The sequence below is a fragment of the Physeter macrocephalus genome, chromosome 1 (genome assembly GCF_002837175.3).
Source record: "Physeter macrocephalus isolate SW-GA chromosome 1, ASM283717v5, whole genome shotgun sequence".
NCBI lineage: Eukaryota > Metazoa > Chordata > Mammalia > Artiodactyla > Physeteridae > Physeter > Physeter macrocephalus.
In genome coordinates, this window is record NC_041214.2 from 111770017 (window position 1) to 111789287 (window position 19271).

The 19271-nt window shown below is 36.0% G+C and overlaps 1 protein-coding gene across 13 annotated transcripts in view; it reads left to right on the forward strand.

Annotated features, from left to right (window-relative positions):
• Positions 1–19271, forward strand: part of SENP7 (SUMO specific peptidase 7) — a 152664-nt gene that overhangs the window by 86862 nt on the left and 46531 nt on the right. For 12 of the 13 annotated variants that reach the window (XM_007105434.4, XM_007105431.4, XM_007105435.4 and 9 more), the window contains one exon: positions 13129–13244. In XM_007105434.4, coding sequence (XP_007105496.1) covers positions 13129–13244 — 116 coding nt within the window. Of the gene's footprint in view, positions 1–13128; positions 13253–19271 lie in introns of those variants that run through there. The other variant, XM_007105439.2, reaches the window with a different exon arrangement.

Here is a 19271-nt window from a genome sequence, read left to right on the forward strand (position 1 = left end):
GAGTATTTTTAATTTCAGTAATTGTGGTGTTCCTCACTGTTTGTTTGCTCTTTAGTTCTTCTAGATCCTTGTTAAATGTTTCTTGTATTTTCCCCATCTGTTTCTGAGAATTTGGATCATCTTTTCTATCATTACTCTGAATTCTTTTTCAGGTAGGTTATGTACCTCGTCTTCATTTATTTGGTCTTGTAGGTTTTTACCTTGCTCCTTCGTCTGTAACATATGTTTTTGTTGTTTTATTTTTATTTTTTTCCCTGGGTGGTGCTCTATTCCTGTTTTACTGGTTGTTTCACTTGAGACCTACAGCACTGAAGTTTACAGCCAGTTGGATAGAGCTGGATCATGGTGCTGCGATGAGGACCTCTGGGAGGCTTCACTCCAGTTAATAGTCTCTGGGGTCTGAGGTTCTCTCTTAGTCCAGCAGTTTGGACTCGGTGTTCCCAGCACAGTAGCTTGGGCCTGACATCCGGAATGGGAACCAAGATCCCGCAAGCTTCGTGACATGGTAAAAAAAAAAAGAGCAAGCAATAAAGAAAAAGAGCAGTACAATATCAAAGAATAAAAAACAAAATAAAATTAGATAGATAAAAAATATATTAGGAAAAATAAAAGTAAAATTGAAACAACCGGTTGCTGGGGGTTCCTTCTGTCCCCTTAGGTGTCCATGGTCCCCCACCAGTGCCTGGTAAGTGTCCTAGTTGTGCGGAGATGTGAATTCCCCATCATCCTAGTATGCCGTCTTCTGTTTTCTATTTTTGAGTTTTAGGAGTTCTCTCTATATTCTGAATATTAATATATTATCAGAAATATGATTTGCAAATATTTTCTCCCATTTTGTCGGTTGACTTTTATTCTACTGTTACTGCCATTTGACATACAGAAGTTTCAATTTTGATAAAGTCCAGTATATCTGTGGTTCCATTTTTTGTCCGTGCTTTGGTGTCATATACAAGAAATTTCTGCTGAATCCAGTGTCATGAACATTTTCCCCTATGCCTAGAGTTTTATAGTTTCAGCTTATGCATTTAGGCCTTTGATGCATTTTGAGTTAACTTTTGTGTAGGGTGTTAGGTGAGGGTCCATCTTCATTCTTTTTGCATGTGGATATTCTGTTTCTCCACATGCTTTGTTGAAAAGGCTGTCCTTTCCCCACTGAATGGTCTTGGCAGCCATGTGAAAGTCATCTGCCACATATGCGAGGGTTTATTTTTGGGTGCTGTTCTATTACATTGATCTTTATATCTGTCTTTATGCCAGTTCCATGGTGTTTTGATTATTATAGCTTTGTAGTAAGTTTTGAAATCACAGAATGTGAGACCTCCAAATTTGTTGAAGATTGTTTTTGGCTCTTCGGGTTTCCTTAAAGTCATGTATGCGTTTTAGGATAAGTTTTTATATTTCTGCAAGAAATGCTACTGCAGTTTTGATAAGATTGAATTCAGTGTGTAGATTGCTTTAGGTAGTATTGACATCTTAACAATATTAAGTCTTCCAATCCATGAACATGGGATGTGTTTCCATTTATTAATGTCTTCTTTAATTTCTTTCAGCCATGTTTTATAGTTTTCATTGTACAAGTCTTTTGTCTTCTTGGTTAAGTTAAGTGCTAAGTTTTTTTTTCTCTTCTTGAAGCTATTGTAAATAGATTGTTCTCTTAGTTTCCTTTTTTTGTTGTTGTTTATTAATTCTAACAGTTTTGTGTTTGTGTATGTGTGTGTGTAATCTTTAGAGTTTCCTACATGTAAGATCATATAATCTGCAAACACAGATTATTTCTTTCTAGTTTCAATGCTTTTGTATTTCTTTTTCTTGTATAAGTGCTCTGGCTAGAACTTCCAGTACTGTGTTGACTAGAAGTGGTAAAAGTGGGCATCCTTGTGTTATTCTTGATCCTAGAAGAAAAGCTGTCAATCTTTCATCGTTGAGTTTGATGTTTCCTGTGCGTTTTTAATATATGGTTTTTACTATGTTGAGGTAGGTAGTTTGTTTCTATTCCTAGATTGTCGAATTTTATTTTTTAGTTATTAGGAAAGGGTATTGAATTTTGTGGAGTGCTTTTTGTGCATTAATTGACATGACCATGTGGTTTTACACTTTTATTCTGTTAATGTGGTGTATTATATTCATAGATTTTTGCATGTTGAACCATCTTTGCATCCTGGGAATAAATCCATGTAGTTAAGGTATATAACCATATGAGCCATTTGAGGTATTGTATTGAGGATTTTTGCATCAATGTTCCTTGGGGATATTGGCCTATATTTTTATTGTAGTGTCTTTGAATTGATTTGCTATCATGGCAATGCTTGACCTCACAGAATGAGGATGTATTCTATCATCTTCAGTTTTTTGGAAGAGTTTGAAAAGATTATCTGTTAGTTCTTTAAAAGTTTGGTAGAATTCACTGTTTGAGGCTGTCAGTTCCAGGGCTTTCCTTTATTGGGAGGTTTTTGGTTACTGACTCAATGTCCTTACTAGTTATGGGTCTATTCAGATTTTCTCTTTCTTTGTGATGTAGTAGGTTTTGTGTCAGTAGGAATTTGTTAATTTCATCTACATTATCCAATTCATATAGTTGTTCATCGTACTCTTCTAATCATTTTTATTTCTGTAGGACTGGTTGTAATGTTTTAATTTTCATTTCTGATTTTATTAATTTGAATCTTCTCTTTGTTTTCTTAGTCCATCTAGGTAAAGGTCTGTTGATTTAATTGATCTTTCTGAAGAATGAACTTTTGGTTTTATTGATTTTTCTTTTTTTTTTCCTCTCATTCTCTTTTTATCTCTGCTCTTATCTTTATTATTTTATTAATTCCACTACCTTTGAATTTAGTTTGTTCTTTTTCTAGTTCCTTAAGTTGTAAAGTTAGGTTGTTGATATGAGATATTTCTTCTTTTTTAGTGTAAGCATCTATAGCTGTATATTTCTCCTTTAGCACTGCTTTTGCTTCATCCCATGTGTTTTGATATGTTGTCCTTTCATTTTCATTTATCCCTCAGCGTTTTCTATTTCCTTGTGATTTCTTCTTACACCCATTGGTTGTTTCAGAGTGTGTTGTTTAATTTCCACAGATGTGAATATTCCAGTTTTCCTTCTGTTACTGATTTCTAACTTCATCCTGTGTGGTCAGAGAAGATGCCTTGTATGATATTTATCTTTCTAAATCTGTTGAGGTGTAGTTTTCTGTCTTAAAATACAGCTATCATGGAGAATGTCCTTTGTACACTTGAGAAGAATGTGTATTCTCTTGTTGTGTCGAGTATTCTGTATATGACGGTTAGGTCTCATAGGTTTATTTTATTTGCTTAAGTCCTCTAATTCCTTACATATCTTCTGTCAGGTTGTTCTGTTCCTGTTGAGAGTGGGGTATTGAAGTCTTCAACTATTACTGTGAAAATATCTGTTTCTCCCTTCTGTTCTATCAATTTTTTCCTTCATATATTTTGATAGTATTAGGTGTGTAAGTATTTACAATTGTTAAATCACCTTGTTGTATTGAACCTTGTACTAATATATAATGTCCTTCTTTCTCTCCCGTGAACTTCTGATTTAAGGTCTATCTTGTCTGATATTAATTATAGCCACCCTTGCTCTCTTTTGGCTAGTATTTGCATAGAATATCTTTTTTCATATTTTTGCTTTCAACCTATTTGGGTCTGCATCTAAAATGAGTCTCTTGTAGACAGCCTATAGCTGGATCTTTTTTTTTTTTTGCCATGCTATGCAGCATGAGGGATCTTAGTTCCCCGACCAGGGATTGAACCTGCACCCCCTGTGGTGAAAGCGCAGAGTCTTAACCACTGGACTGCCAAGGAAGTCTTGGATCTTTTTTTTTTTTTTGCGGTACACGGGCCTCTCACTGTTGTGGCCTCTCCCGTTGCGGAGCACAGGCTCTGGACGTGCAGGCTCAGTGGCCATGGCTCGTGGGCCCAGCCGCTCCACAGCATGTGGGATCTTCCCGGACCAGGGCACGAACCTGTGTCCCCTGCATCAGCAGGCGGACTCTCAACCACTGCGCCACCAGGGAAGCCCTTGGATCATATTTTTTTAATCCATTCTGCCAGTCTTTATCTTTTGTTTGGGGTTGAATTAATTACAATTAAAGCAGTTATTGATAAGGAAGGACTTTCTGTGATTTTGATATTTGTTTTCTATATGCCTTATACCTTTTTTGCCCCTTATTTCCTACATTACTGTCTTTCTCTGTGTTTACTTGTTTTTTCATAGTGAAGCTTTTTGATTCCATTCTCATTTCCTTTTGTCTGTATTCTATAGCTGATTTCTTTGTGGTTATCATGGGGATTACATTTAACATTCTAAAGTTATAACATGCTAATTTGAATTTATGCCAGCCTAATTTCAATAACATTCAGAACTGTGCTTCTTTATAGCTCTGTCCTCATATCCTTTCAATTACTGATGTCATAAAATGATATCTTTATGAATTGTTTGTTCAGAAGCATAATCTAATAATTTAAAAAAATGCATTAGTTTCTTACGTCAGTGGTCCCCAACGTTTTTGGCACCAGAGACCAGTTTCGTGGAAGACAGTTTTTCCGTGGACAGGGGTGGGGGGTGGTGGTTCAGGCAGTAATGGGAGCGATAGTTCAGGCCGTAATGCGAGCGATGGGGAGCGATGGGGAGTGATGGGTAGTGGCAGATGAAGCTTCACTTGCCTACTGCTCACCTCCTGCTGTGTGGCCTGGTTCGTAGCAGGCCGTGTGGACCAGTAGCAGTCCATGGTCTGGGGGTTGGGGACCCCTGGCTTAAATCATGTAGAAAGTAAACAGGCAAGTTACAAAGCAGAGTTACAATACCTGATTTTATAATTGTCTATGAATTTACTTTTACCAATTATCTTTATTTCTTTATTTAGCTTTGAATTACTGTCTAATATCCTATCATTTCAACACGAAGGACTCTCTTTAGTTTTTCTTATAGGGCTGGTTTTTCTTATAGTGGTAATGAACTCCTTCAGCTTTTGATTGTCTTAGAATGTCTTAATTTTGTCCTCATTTTTGAAGGACAGTTTGGCCAGATATAGGATTTCCTGTTGACAGTTTTTTCCTTTAGTCCTTTGAATATACCAATTCAGTGCCTTCTGGCCAGCATGGTTATTGATGAGAAATCTGCTCATAATCTTATTGAGGATCTTTTGTGTGTGATGAGTCACTTTTTGCTTGGTGCTTTCAAGATTCTCTCTTTGCCTTTGTCTTTGGACAATTTGTTTGTAACATTTCTTGGTGTAGGTCTCATTCAGTGTAGTTCCTTGAGCTTTTTGGGTATTTATATTCATGTTTTTCATCAAATATGGAATTCTTTAGTGATATTTATTCCAAAAATATCTTTGCCCCTTTCTCTTCTCCTCTGAGACTCCAACAATGTGTATATTAGTCCATTTTTTGGTGTCCCATAGGTCCCTTAGGCTCTGTTTACTTTTCTTAAACTTTTCTTCTTTCTGGCCCTTCCCTGGCGGCGCAGTGGTTAATAATCTGCCTGCCAATGCAGGGGACATGAGTTCGAGCCCTTGTCTGGGAACATCCCACATTCCGCAGAGCAACTAAGCCCATGGGCTACAACTACTGAGCCTGCGCTCTGGAGCCCATGCTCTGTAACAAAGAGAAGCCACTGCAAAAAGAAGCCTGGGCGCCGCGACGAAGAGTAGCCCCTGCTCGCCACAACTAGAGAAAGCTGGTGCGCAGCAACGAAGATCCAACACAGCTAAAAAATAAATAAATTTATAAAAAAATTTTTTTTTCTTCTTTCTTTTCCTCAGATTTGGCCATTTCCATGATCATATTTTCAGGTTCAGTGACCGTTTCTTCTTGTTTCTTCTCCCTGCTCAAATCTGCTTTTGAAGCTCTAATAAATTATCATTTCAGTTATTATACTTTTTTAGCTCCAGAATTTCCTTTTGGTTCATTTGTGTATTTTGTCTTTTATTGATATTTTCATTTTGTTGTAAGTCATTTTCTGGACTTTTGTCCAATATTTTTTTCTTTTTCTTTTTTTAAAATTTCACCACATCACATAGCATGTGGGATTTTAGTTCCCTGGCTGACCAGGGATCAAACCTGCATCCCCTGCTCTGGAAGCATGGAGTCTTAACTGCTGTACCACCAGGGAAGTCCCTGAGGATCTTTAAGATAGTCATTTTAATGTCTTTGCCTACTGAGTCTGCCAACTGGATTTTTTCGGGGACAGGTTCTGTTGATTAATTTTTTTTCTGTTGAATTGGCCATACTTTCCTGTTTCTTTGTATGTCTTATGAATTTTTGTTGTTGTTGAAAACTTGACATTTGGATCTTATAAGATGCCAAGTATGAAAATCAGATTCTCTCCCTTCCCCAGCGTTTGCTGGATTTTTTCCCTTTGTTTGTTAGTTTTTTAAATTGTTGTAACATGTCCCTGTTCCAGGGATCATCCTGATATATAAACAAAAGGTCTTTTCAGTTTTTTTCTGAACCTGTGTCTTTCCCCGGTTATGTCTGTGACTTTCTAAATTTCCTTGTACATGTGATTACATTTTAATGTCCTAGTCCTTAAATGTTTGGTTCCCATAAGGAGAAAATGAGAAAAATGAAGGGAGGAAATAAAACAAAATAGGTGCTAGTTCTTTAAATCTCTTGGAAGTTGTTTTAGCTGGATGGGGAGATTGTTGCAACAATGGTGGTGGTTGTTGCGGCAATGGCTGCCTGTCTCTGTGTCTGCTTATCTAGGATCAGAGATAGCAATCAGAGATCAGAATACAGATTCCCAATATTTGGAGGATGAGGTCCTTATTGCTCATGTTGGTAATTGTAAGCCTGCGCAAACTGTTCTAGGAACTTGGGCATTGCTGCTTGCCTCCAAGCTGGGCATAGGTAACTGCTACCATCCAAATTGCCTAAATTGACCAAAATTAACTGCAATTTACTGTTGAACCTTTTGACTGGAAGTTGCAAGCCTTCCGTAGACTGCAGAATTCCAAAGGAGTTACATCATACAGATTCTGCCAGTGCAGTTGTTGTCTAGGTGAGAACATGGTAGCTGTTTCCTACTCTGCAATCTTCCTGAGGTCACTTGGTATGTACTTCATATTTTATTGTACAGGGATCTTTGATTTATTCTTGGTGTCTGATTTTTTAGTACTTTTATAAATGTAAAAATTTCTAAGTGAAGGTGGGGGAGGGAAGAATTGGGAGTTTGGGATAAGCAGATGCAAATTATTGTATATAGAATGGATAAACAACAAGATCCTACTGTATGGCACAGGGAACTATATTCAATATCCTGTGATAAACCATGATGGAGGGCTTCCCTGGTGGCGCAGTGGTTGCGCGTCCGCCTGCCGATGCAGGGGAACCAGGTTCGCGCCCCGGTATGGGAGGATCCCACATGCCGCGGAGCGGCTGGGCCCGTGAGCCATGGCCGCTGAGCCTGCGCGCCCGGAGCCTGTGCTCCGCAATGGGAGAGGCCACAACAGAGGAAGGCCCGCATACCACAAAAAAAAAAAAAAAAAAAAAAACCATGATGGAAAAGAACATGAAAAAGAATATATATACATATAACTGAATCACTTTGGTGTACAACAGAAATTAACACAACATTGTAAATCAACTGTACTTCAATAAAATTTAAAAATTTTCTATGTTGTTAAATAGTTTTGAAAATGGAGTAATTACTGTATAATATATTCTACTATAAAGGAATGCTATAGGTTAATAATTTTATATAGTTTTTTAAAAAAAATTTTATTTATTTATTTATGGCTGTGTTGGGTCTTCGTTTCTGTGCGAGGGCTTTCTCTAGTTGTGGCAAGCGGGGGCCATTCTTCATCGTGGTGCACGGGCCTCTCACTGTCGCGGCCTCTCTTGTTGCGGAGCACAGGCTCCAGACGCGCAGGCTCAGTGATTGTGGCTCACGGGCCCAGTTGCTCCACGGCATGTGGGATTCTCCCAGACCAGGGCTCGAAACCGTGTCCCCTGCATTGGCAGGCGGATTCTCAACCACTGCGCCACCAGGGAAGCCCCTATATAGTTTTTTATTTCAAAATTTTTACCCACTTAAGTAATACTGTAATGAGTTGTTTTGTTAATTATAGTTATCATGGGTGAGAAGATTGTTGGTAAAGATTGAATTCATTCTATGGCTATTCTAATTAGTACCAAATTGCTTTCCCAATTGTTTATCAATTTGCTTTTAAAAACTAGTTTATTGATATGTTACTGACAGAATGTTGTATTAGTTTTAGGTGTACAACATAACGATCTCATATATGTATATATTGCAAAATGAGTAACACAGTAAGTTTAGTTAACATCCATCACCGCACATAGTTACAGTTTTTTCTCTCTCTTTTTTTTAAAAAAATATTTATTTATTTGGCTGTGCTGGCTCTTAGTTGCGGAATGCGGGATCGAGTTCCCTGACCAGGGCTCGAACCCAGGCCCCCTGCGTTGGGAGCGCAGAGTCTTAACCACTGGACCAACAGGGAAGTCCCAGTTTTTTTTCTCTTGATGAGAAGTTTTACGATCTACTATCTTAGCAACTTTCAAATATATAGTACACTATTGTCATCTATAGTCATCATGCTGTACCTTACATCCCCAGGACTTATTTCTCTTACAACTGGAAACTTGTACCTTTTTACCACCTTCAGTCATTTTATGCCCCTGGCTCTGGCAGCCACCAATCTGTTGTCTGTATCTAGGTGTGTGTTTGTCTGTTTTTAAATTTAGATTCCACATATAAGTGAGATTGTACAATATTTGTCTTTGTCCAAGGTTCATTCATGTTGTCACAAATGGCAGGATTTCTTTCTTTTTTATGACTGAATAATATTCCATCGTGTGTGTGTGTGACATTTTCTTTATCCATTCATCTATTGATGGACACTTATGTTGTTTCCATGTCTTGGCTGTTGCAAATAATGCTGCAGTGAACATGGGGGTGTGTATATCTTTTTGAGAGAGTGATTTTGTTTCCTAAGGGTATATACTAAGAAGTGGAATTGCTGGATCATATATTAGTTCTATTTTTAATTTTTTGAGGAACCTTCATACTGTTTTCCATAGTGGCTGCAGTAATTTACATTCCCACAGCACTCCACATCCTTGCCAACACTTCTTTCTTATTTTTTGATAATAGTCTTTCTCACATGTGTGAGATTATACCTCACTGTGGTTTTGATACAATTTCCCTGATGATTAGTGGATTTTGAGCTCCTTTTCATGTATCTGTTGGTCATTTGTAGTCTTCTTTGGAAAAACTCTGTTCAGTTTCTCTGCCTATTTTTTAATGAAATTGTTCTACTTTTTTGATTGAGTTGTATGAATTCTTTATATATTTTGGATATTAACTCCCTTATCAGATACATGATTTACAAATATTTTCTCCTCTTCCGTGGGTTGCCTTTTAATTTTGTTGAAGGTTTCCTTTGCTGTGCAGCTTTTTGGTCCCACTTTTAAATTTTCTTTTGTTGCCTTTGTGTTGGTGTTTAATCCAAAAAATCATTGCCAAGATCATTGTGAAGGAATGTACTCTCATGTTTTCTTCTAGGAGTTTTATGGTTTCAGGCCATACATTTAAGTGTTTAATCCATTTTGTGTTGATTTTTGTATATGGTATAAGATATTGATGCAGTTTCATTCTTTTGCATGTGGCTGTCAAATTTTCCCAACATCAGTTATTGAAGAGACTCTCCTTTTCCCATTGTGTATTCTTAGTACCTTTATTATACAGGAGTTGACCATATATGCATGGATTAATTTCTGGCTCTCTATTCTGTTTCATTCATTTATGTGTCTGTTTTTATGCCAATACTATATAGTTTTGATTACTATGGTTTTGTAATATAGTTTGAAATCATGAAGTGTGATTCCTCTGGCTTTGTTTTTCTTTCTCAAGATTGCTTTGGCTATTTGGGGTCTTTAGTAGTTCCATACAAATTTTAAGACTGTTCTGTTTCTGTGAAAAAGGCCATTAGAGTGTTGATAGGGATTGCTTTGAATCTGTAGGTTGCTTTGGGTAGGATGAACATTTTAACAAAATTAATTTTTCCAATCCATGAGTACAGAATATCTTCCCATTTATTTGTGTCTTCAGTTTCTTTCATCAGTATCTTATAGATTTCAGTGTACAGGTTTTTCTCCTTCTAGGTTATATTTATTCATAAGTATAATTTTATTCTTTTTGCTATAGTTGTAGATGGGATTTTTTTCTTAATTTCTCTTTCAGATAGTTCACTGTTAGTGTATAGAAATGCAACTGATGTAGTATGTTGATTTTGTATCCTGCAACTTTAGTGAATTCATTTATTCTCACAGTTTTTTGCTGGATTTTCTAGGGTTTTCTTTCTATAAGATCATATCATCTGCAAATAATGACAGTTTTACTTTTTCCTTTCTGATTTGGATGCCTTTTATTGATTTATTTTTTCTTGTCTAATTTGTCTAGCCAGGATTTCCAGTACTGCGTTGAATAAGAGTGGTGAGAGTGGGCACCCTTGTCTTGTTCTTCACCTTAGAGGTGAAGCTTTTAATTTTTCACCGTTTAGTATGATGTTAGCTGTGGGTTTGTGACATTGGCCTTTATTATGTTGTGGTATGTTCCTTTTATACCCAGGTTTTTGAGGGTTTTATCATGAAAGGATGTTGAATTTTGTCAAATGCTTTTTCTGTATCTTTTGAGGGATCAGATGATTTTTATCTTTCATTTTATTAATGTGATTTATCACATTGATTGATTTTTGGATGTTGTACCATTCTTGCATCTCTGGAATAAGTTGCACTTGCTCATGGTATTTGATCCTTTTAACATGTGTTGTTGAATTTGGTTTCCTAATACTTTGATGAGAATTTTTGCATCTCTATGCATTAAGGGTATTTGGTGTATAGTTTTCTTTTCCTGTACTGTTCTTAACTGGCTTTGGTATTAGTGTAGTGATGGCCTTGTAAAATGAGTATAGAAGTGTTCCCTCCTCTTAAAATTTTTGGAAGAGTTTGAGAAGGATTGTCATTAATTCTTTAATTGTTTGGTAGAATTACCGGTGAAACCATTTGGTCCTGGGCTTCTCTGTGTTGGGAGGTTTTTGATTACTAATTCAGTCTCCTTGTTATTGATCTGTTCAGATTTTCTTTTTCTTCATGATTCAGTTTGGTAGGTTGTATGTTTCTAGATATATGTCCATTTCTTCTAGGTTATATGACTTGATGTACAATTGTTTGTAATAGTCACTTATGACACTTCATATTTCTGTGCTACCAGTTGTAATGATTTTATTTACAAGTCTTCTCTCTTTTTCTTCTCTTTTTTCCTTTAGTCTAGCTAAAAGGTTTTTTGCCCCCAGAAAACCAGCTCTTAGGTTATCCGTATTGTTGGCATATAATTACTTATTGTAGTCTCTTGATGATCTGTTTTGATTTATTTGAGTCTTTTTTTTTCTTGGTTCGTCTAGCTAAAGGTTTGTCAACTTTATTTATTTTATTTTTTATTTTTTTGCCGTATGCAGGCCTCTCACTGTTGTGGCCTCTCCCGTTGCGGAGCACAGGCTCCGGACGTGCAGGCTCAGCGGCCATGGCTCATGGGCCTAGCTGCTCTGCGGCATGTGGGATCTTCCCAAACCGGGGCACGAACCCGTGTCCCCTGCATCGGCAGGCGGACTCTCAACCACTGTGCCACCAGGGAAGCCCTGTCAACTCTATTTTTTTAAAAAACTAGCTCTTAGTTTTGTTTATCTTTTCTGTTGTTTTTCTTATTTCTATTTTATTTACTTCTGCTCTGATCTTTGTTGTTTCTTTCCTTGTGCTTAGTTTGGGCTTCATTTGTTCTTTTTCTAGTTCCAAGAGGTGTAAAGTGAGGCTGTTTATTGGAGTTTTTTCTTGTTTTTTTTTTTTTTTTTTTCCCCGTATGCGGGCCACTCACTGTTGTGGCCTCTCCCATTGCGGAGCACAGGCTCCGGAAGCGCAGGCTCAGTGGCCATGGCTCACGGGCCCAGCCGCTCCGCGGCATGTGGGATCTTCCCAGACCGGGGCACGAACCCATGTCCCCTGCATCGGCAGGCGGGTTCTCAACCACTGCGCCACCAGGGAAGCCCTCTTTCTTGTTTTTTAATGTAGGCGTTTATTGTTATTAACTTCCCTCGTAGAACATTCCATAGATTTTGACATTTTATGCTCACATTTTTATTTGTTTCAAGATATTTCTTGATCTTCCTTTTGATTTTTTCTTTGGCCAGTTGGTTTTCAGTAGCATATTGTTTAACCTCCATATACTTGTGAATTTTTCAGCTTTCCTCCTGTTATTGATTTCTCATTTTATACTCTTTGGTTGGGAAAGATGTTTTGTAGATTTTGGTCTTCTTAAATTTGCTAAGACTTGCATTGTGGCCTATCATGTGACTTATCATGGAGAATGTTCTGTGTTTATGTTTTATAAATGCATGTCAGGTCTATTTGGTCAAGTTTATGGTTCAATCCAATGTTTCCTTTTTGATGTTTTTTTTTTTTTTTTGGTCTGGATGATCTAATGATTACTGAAAGTGGGGTGAGGTATTGAAATCCCCTACTACCATTGTATTATATTTTCATTAATAGTGATATTATGCTCATCATCCAAAACTTGTTTTTCATACAGTATTATATTTTATGTATTTAACCAGTAGGTTATATTTTAAATTATTTTCTCTGTAGGTAAAATTTGTAACTACACTCCAAACTTTATTTTGTACATAACTTTTGATATGTGAACCATGCTTGAAACATATTAACAATTACCTTTGACTTATTTTTTGATTACACATAAGTGTGATTATCGTGTACTTGTGTTCGTGGAATTTTTACTTTTTAGACCTCTTCTATGTATTTAATAGTTGTATTATTCTTTGTTCATTTTGCATGTGCACAATTCTGTGTCGTGCTTATCTTGTTTTTTCCTTCCAAAGAAACATGGAGAATTTAAAGGTAGAACAGGAAGGAGAACTTAGTTCTCAAGTCATATTTTAATATTCTTTTTACTGTTCAGATCACATCCTCTGCTATATAGTATGCCATTTGTAACCTGTTATTTTTATCTTGAATATATGTCAGCTGGCTTCTAAATTCATTTGTGTTTAGAAGAATTGAGTATAATATTATTTTGTTTTGCAGGAGTTCACAACCAAGTCAGACAGACAATAATTATGCAAAGCAGGCTGCACACACTAAAGAAAAGCGAAGAGATGATGATAGCATTTCTCTTGTAATGTCTGATACTCAACCTAAAGGTTTGTGAACCTCAGAAAACTGTTGCCAATTGAATTTTTGTCTGTTACATTTTTAATAATATTTTTTTAACTAACTTTATTTGTACATGAAAGTAAAGAGATTTTTTAGTGACACAAAGAAAATTGCTAAATTTACCATTTGTATCTGTAGTATACATCTCGATTTATTTACAAAAATCCAGAAGTTAAATTTGAATATTATTATTTTCTTTCTTTTTTTTGTTGTTGGGGCAGGGCATATAGCTATAAAGTTATAATGTTAGTTTGACTCTTTCTAAATGTCACTCCCATGGATATGTCTAGTAAATGATATTACTGCTAACTTGATTATTATTATTAGCTTCCCACTGTCTATCCTCCTACAATGAAATACATTCTTTATTCATTAGAATTTCTCTCGACTCTAGGAGGATGCCAATACAAGCCACTATTAGCCCAAATTTAAAGGTAAATACATCCCAGACTTCTGAAAATTCACTGTAGGCCTCCTTGCCTGTCGGGTTAATTAATTGACTTCTTTTTTCCTTTTTGTTTCTTTTTATAAAGATCGTAAAATAATTTTAAAAAGTTTTCACCAAAACAAATTTATACATTAGTCAAATGTGAAACTAACATCTTCAAGGGTCTCTTGGATTATTGATAGCTTCAAACTAGTTGAGATATTTTGTTTTCTGAATGATTTTATAAATTATTCACAAGAAACGGGGTCCTTCAGTGACACTATGTAAAAATTCTTTGTACTTCATTTGGAACACAGCTGTTTTCACATTTTAAATAGTCTTTTTCATAGAGGAGGAAAACCTAAAAGGAAACTAGACTAATATCTTTGATGTATATAAGAAACCAGCTGCAGCTCTTATGAGAGCAATCTCTAAAGTATTGTGACTGTGTAGACATAATCTTTCAATTGGTCACTAAGTACTATCTGCATATAATGAAGGACACTTATTATTATTATTTTTTTATAAATTGTCCTTTTCCCAGAAATAATTATCTTTAATCACAATATAAAAATATAAGTGGGCTTATATTTGTACAAGTGGGCTCAATTCAGATACTTTCGAGACACTGTTAAACCTTCATTGCTTTCCTGGGTAGAGTAGGAATAGTTAAATAAAAAGCTTTCTAATTTGTGCCCTTCAGTATTCCTTCAAAGTCACAGTGGAATTTTAGACTTACAGCAGGGAAAAAAAGGCACGATAAAAGAAACACTTTATAGTTTTTTAGTATCCTTGAAGGTTCTCCTCTTAAGTAAAGTGTTTTTAAGAAAATTAGCTATTGAAACTTTATTGAAACTCACCGTATTTTCATTCTATAGATAATTGTGTCTAATACCAATTGTTTAACATGAGCCCATAAATTAATGAGAGTTCTGAATTAAATCCCAGGTATACCATTGTAAACAGTTTTTTCTTCCAGTTTTTTTGAGATATAATTGACAGACAGCACTGTATAAGTTTAAGGTGTACAGCGTAATGATTTGACTTACATACATCATGAAATGATTATCACAATGAATTTAGTGAACATCCATCTTCTCATGTAGATACAGAATTAAAGAAATAGAAAATAAATTTTCCTTGTGATGAGAACTCTTAGGATCTACTCTCCTAACAACTTTCCTATATAACACACAGCAGTGTTAATTATATTTATCATGTTATACATTACATCCCTAGAACTTATTTATCTTATAACAAGAAGTTTGTACATGTTGACTGCCGTCTTGCAATTCTGCCTCCCCCTGCTTCTGATAACCACAAATCTTATCTCTTTTTCTGAGTTTCTTTGTTTTTGAATTATAATTGACCTACAGCATTATGTTAGTTCCTGTTACATGACATAGTAATTCAATATTTCTATACATTTCAAAATGATCACCACGATAAATCTAGTTATGATCTGTCACCATACAAAGATATTACGTAGTTATTGACTATATTCCCCACACTAGATGTACTTTTCTTTTGTAGTACATTAAGTTTGCCTTGTAGAATTTGCTTTTTTGAATATAACACATTGGAAATATTTAACATCTTTTATTTGTAGGAATTTGTTACCTCTTTAATTTTATATGCTAGTAATATTTGCAAGTTAAACTGTATTTGTTATCAGGTAGAGTCTTGTTTTTACAATGTCTAGCTCTACCTAATAAATTTTTTCCTGTTTCCCATGCAATAGTCTTGGCTGATGTGCAATTAGTAAACTGTTAGAAGGAAAACTCCTGTATAATAGAGTTTTTTTCAAGCCCTATTTCTTTCATCAGTTTTTTTTTAACTTTCAGTTTTATATTTATTATAGTTGATTAACAATGTTGTGTTAGTTTCAGGTATGCAACAAAGTGATTCAGTTATATGTATATATGTATCTATTATTTTTCAAATTCTTTTCCCAGTTAGGTTGTTACAGAATATTGAGGAGAGTTCCCTGTGCTGTACAGTAGGTCCTTGTTGGTTATCCATTTTAAATATAGCAGTGTGTACATGTCAGTCCCACACTCCCTAACTGTCCCCCGACCCACACCCTTCCCCCCGGTAACCATAAGTTTGTTCTCTAAGTCTGTGAGTCTGTTTCTGTTCTGTAAATAAGTTCATTTGTAACTTTTTTTTTTCAGATTCTGCATATAAGCGATATCATACCATATTTCTCTTTCTCTGTCTGACCTACTTCACTCAGTATGACAGTCTCTAGGTCCATCATGTTGCTGTGAATGGCAATTACTTCATTCTTTTTAATGGCTAAGTAGTATTCCATTGCATATATGTACCACATCTTCTTTATCCATTCTTCTGTCGATGGACATTTAGGTTGTTTCCGAATCTTGGCTATTGTAAATAGCTCTGTAATGAATATTGGGGTGCATACATACTTTTGGACCATGTTTTACTCTGGGTATATGCCCAGGAGTGGGATTGCAGGACTATATGGTAGCTCTGTTTTTGGCTTCTTAGGGAATTTCCATACTGTTCGCCATAGTGGCTGCACCAATTTACATTCTCACCAATAGTGTAGGAGGGTTCCCTTCTCTCCACACCCTCTCCAGCATTTATTGTTCGTGGATTTTTTCATGATCACCATTCTGACTGGTGTGAGGTGACATCTCATTGTACTTTTAATTTGCATTTCTCTAATAATTATCAATGTTGAACATCTTTTCATGTGCCTCTTGCCCATCTCCATGTCTTCTTTGGAGAAATGTCTATTTAGGTCTTCTGCCCATTTTTGATTGGGTTGTTTGTTTTGATGATATTAAGCCACATGAGCTGTTTTTAAATTTTGGAGACTAATCCCTTGTCGGTCACATCATTTGCAAGTATTTTCTCCCATTCTGAGGGTTGTCTTTTCGTCTTGTTTATAGTTTCCTTTGCTGTGCAAAAACTTTTGAGTTTAATTAGGTCTCATTTGTTTATTTTTGTTTTTATTTCCATTACTCTGGGAGACAGATCGAAAAAGATACTGCTGTGATTTATGTCTGAGAGTGTTCATCCTATGTTTTCCTCTAAGAGTTTTTATAGTGTCCAGTCTCACATTTAGGTCTTTAATCCATTTTGAGTTTTTTGTGTATGGTGTTAAAGAATGTTCTAATTTAATTTTTTTAACATGTAGCTGTCCAGTTTTCCCAACACCATTTATTGAAGAGACTGTGTTTCCTCCATTATATAGTCTTGCCTCCTTTGTCATGGATTAATTGACCATAGGTGCATGGGTTTATTTCTGGGCTTTCTATCTTATTCCATTGATCCGTATTTCTATTTTTGTGCTAGTACCATACTATTTTGATGACTATAGCTTTGTAGTATAGTCTGAAGTCAGGGAGCCTGATTCCTCCAGCTCCATTTTTCTTTCTCAAGATTGCTTTGGCTGTTCTGGGTCTTTTGTGTCTCCATACAAATTTTAAGATTTTTTTGTTCTAGTTATGTGAAAAATGCCATTGGTAATTTGATAGGGATTGCACTGAATCTGTAGATTGCCTTGGTTAGTATAATCATTTTGACAATATTGATTCTTCCAATCCAAGAACATGGTATATCTTTCCATCTGTTCATGTCGTCTTTGATTTCTTTCATCAGTGTCTTATAGTTTTTAGAGTACAGGTCTTTTGTCTCCTTAGGTAGGTTTGTTCCTAGGTGTTTTATTCTTTTTGATGTGATGGTAAATGGGATTGTTTCTTGAATTTCTCTTTCTGATCTTTCGTTGTTAGCGTATAGAAATGCAACAGATTTCTGTGTATTAATTTTGTAACTTGCAACTTTATCAGATTCATTGATGAGCTCTAGTAGTTTTCTGGTAGCATCTTTAGGATTTTCTATGTATAGTATCATGTCATCTGCAAACAGTGAAAATTTAACTTCTTCTTTTCCAATTTGGATTCCTTTTATTTCTTTTTCTTCTCTGATTGCTGTAGCTAGGACTTTGAAAACTGTGTTGAAAGTGGCAAGAGTGGACATCCTTGTCTTGTTCCTGATCTTTGAAGAAATGCTTTTATCTTTTCACTGTTGAGTATGCTGTTAGCTGTAGGTTTGTCATATATGGCCTTTATTATGTTGAGGTATGTTCCCTCTATGCCCACTTTCTGGAGAGTTTTTATCATAAATGGGTGCTGAATTTGGTCAAACGCTTTTTCTGCATCTATTGAGATGATTATATGGTTTTTATTCTTCAATTTGTTGATGTGGTGTATCATATTGACTGATTTGCAGGTATTGAAAAATCCTTCCATCCCTGGGGTAAATCCCGCTTGATCGTCGTGTATGATCCTTTTAATGTGTTGTTGGATTCGGATTGCTAGTATTCTGTTGAGGATTTTTGCATCTATATTCATCAGTGATATTGGCCTGTAATTTTCTTTTATTTTTGTAGTATCTTTGTCTGGTTTTGGTAACAGAATGAATTTGGGAGTTTTCCTTCCTCTGCAATTTTTTGGAACAATTTCAGAAGGATAGCTGTTAGCTCTTCTCTAAATGTTGAATAGAGTTTGCCTGTGAAGCCATCTGGTCCTGAACTTTTGTTTGTTGGGAGTTTTTAAATCACAGTTTGAATTTCATTACTTGTGATTGGTCTGTTCATAATTTCTGTTTCTTCCTGGTTCTGTCTTGGGAGAGTGTACCTTTCTAAGAATTTGTCCATTTTTTCCAGGTTGTCCATTTTATTGCCCTATAGATGCTCTCTTATGATCCTTTGTATTTCTGTAGTGTCAGTTGTAACTTCTTTTTCATTTCTAATTTTATTGGTTTGAATCTTCCCTTTTTTTCTTGATGAGTCTGGCTAAAGGTTTATTAATATTGTTTATCTTCTCAAAGAACCAGCTTTTAGTTTCATTGATCTTTGCTATTGTTTTCTTTGTCTCTGTTTCATTTATTTCTGCTCTGGTCTTTATGATTTCTTTCCTTCTACTAGCTTTAGGTTTTGCTTGTTCTTCTTTCTCCAGTCACTTTAGGTGTAAGGTTAGGTTGTTCATTTGAGATTTTTCTTGTTTCCTGAGGTAAACTTGTATTGCTATAAACTTCCGTCTTAGAATTGCTGTTGCTGCATCCCATAGGTTTTGGATCATTGTGCTTTGTTTTCATTTGTCTCTAGGTATTTTTTGATTTCCTCAGTGATCCATTGGTTGTTTAGTAGCATATTGTTTAGCCTCTATGTGTTTGTGTGGGTTTTTTTTTTTTTTTTCTGTGGTACGTGGGCCTCTCGCTGTTGTGGCCTCTCCCGTTGTGGAGCACAGGCTCCAGATGCTCAGGCTCAGCGGCCATGGCTCATGGGCCCAGCCGCTCTGCGGCATGTGGGATCTTCCCAGACCGGGGCACGAACCCGTGTCCCCTGCATCGGCAGGCGGACTCTCAACCACTGCGCAACCAGGGAAGCCCTGTGTTTGTGTTTTTGACAGTTTTTTTCTTTTTCTTTTTTCTTCTTTTAAAATTTATTTATTTATTTTTGGCTGTGTTGGGTTTTCGTTGCTGCACACGGGCTTTCTCTAGTTGCGGAAAGCGGGGGCTACTCTTCATTGTGGCGCGTGGTCTTCTCATTGTGGTG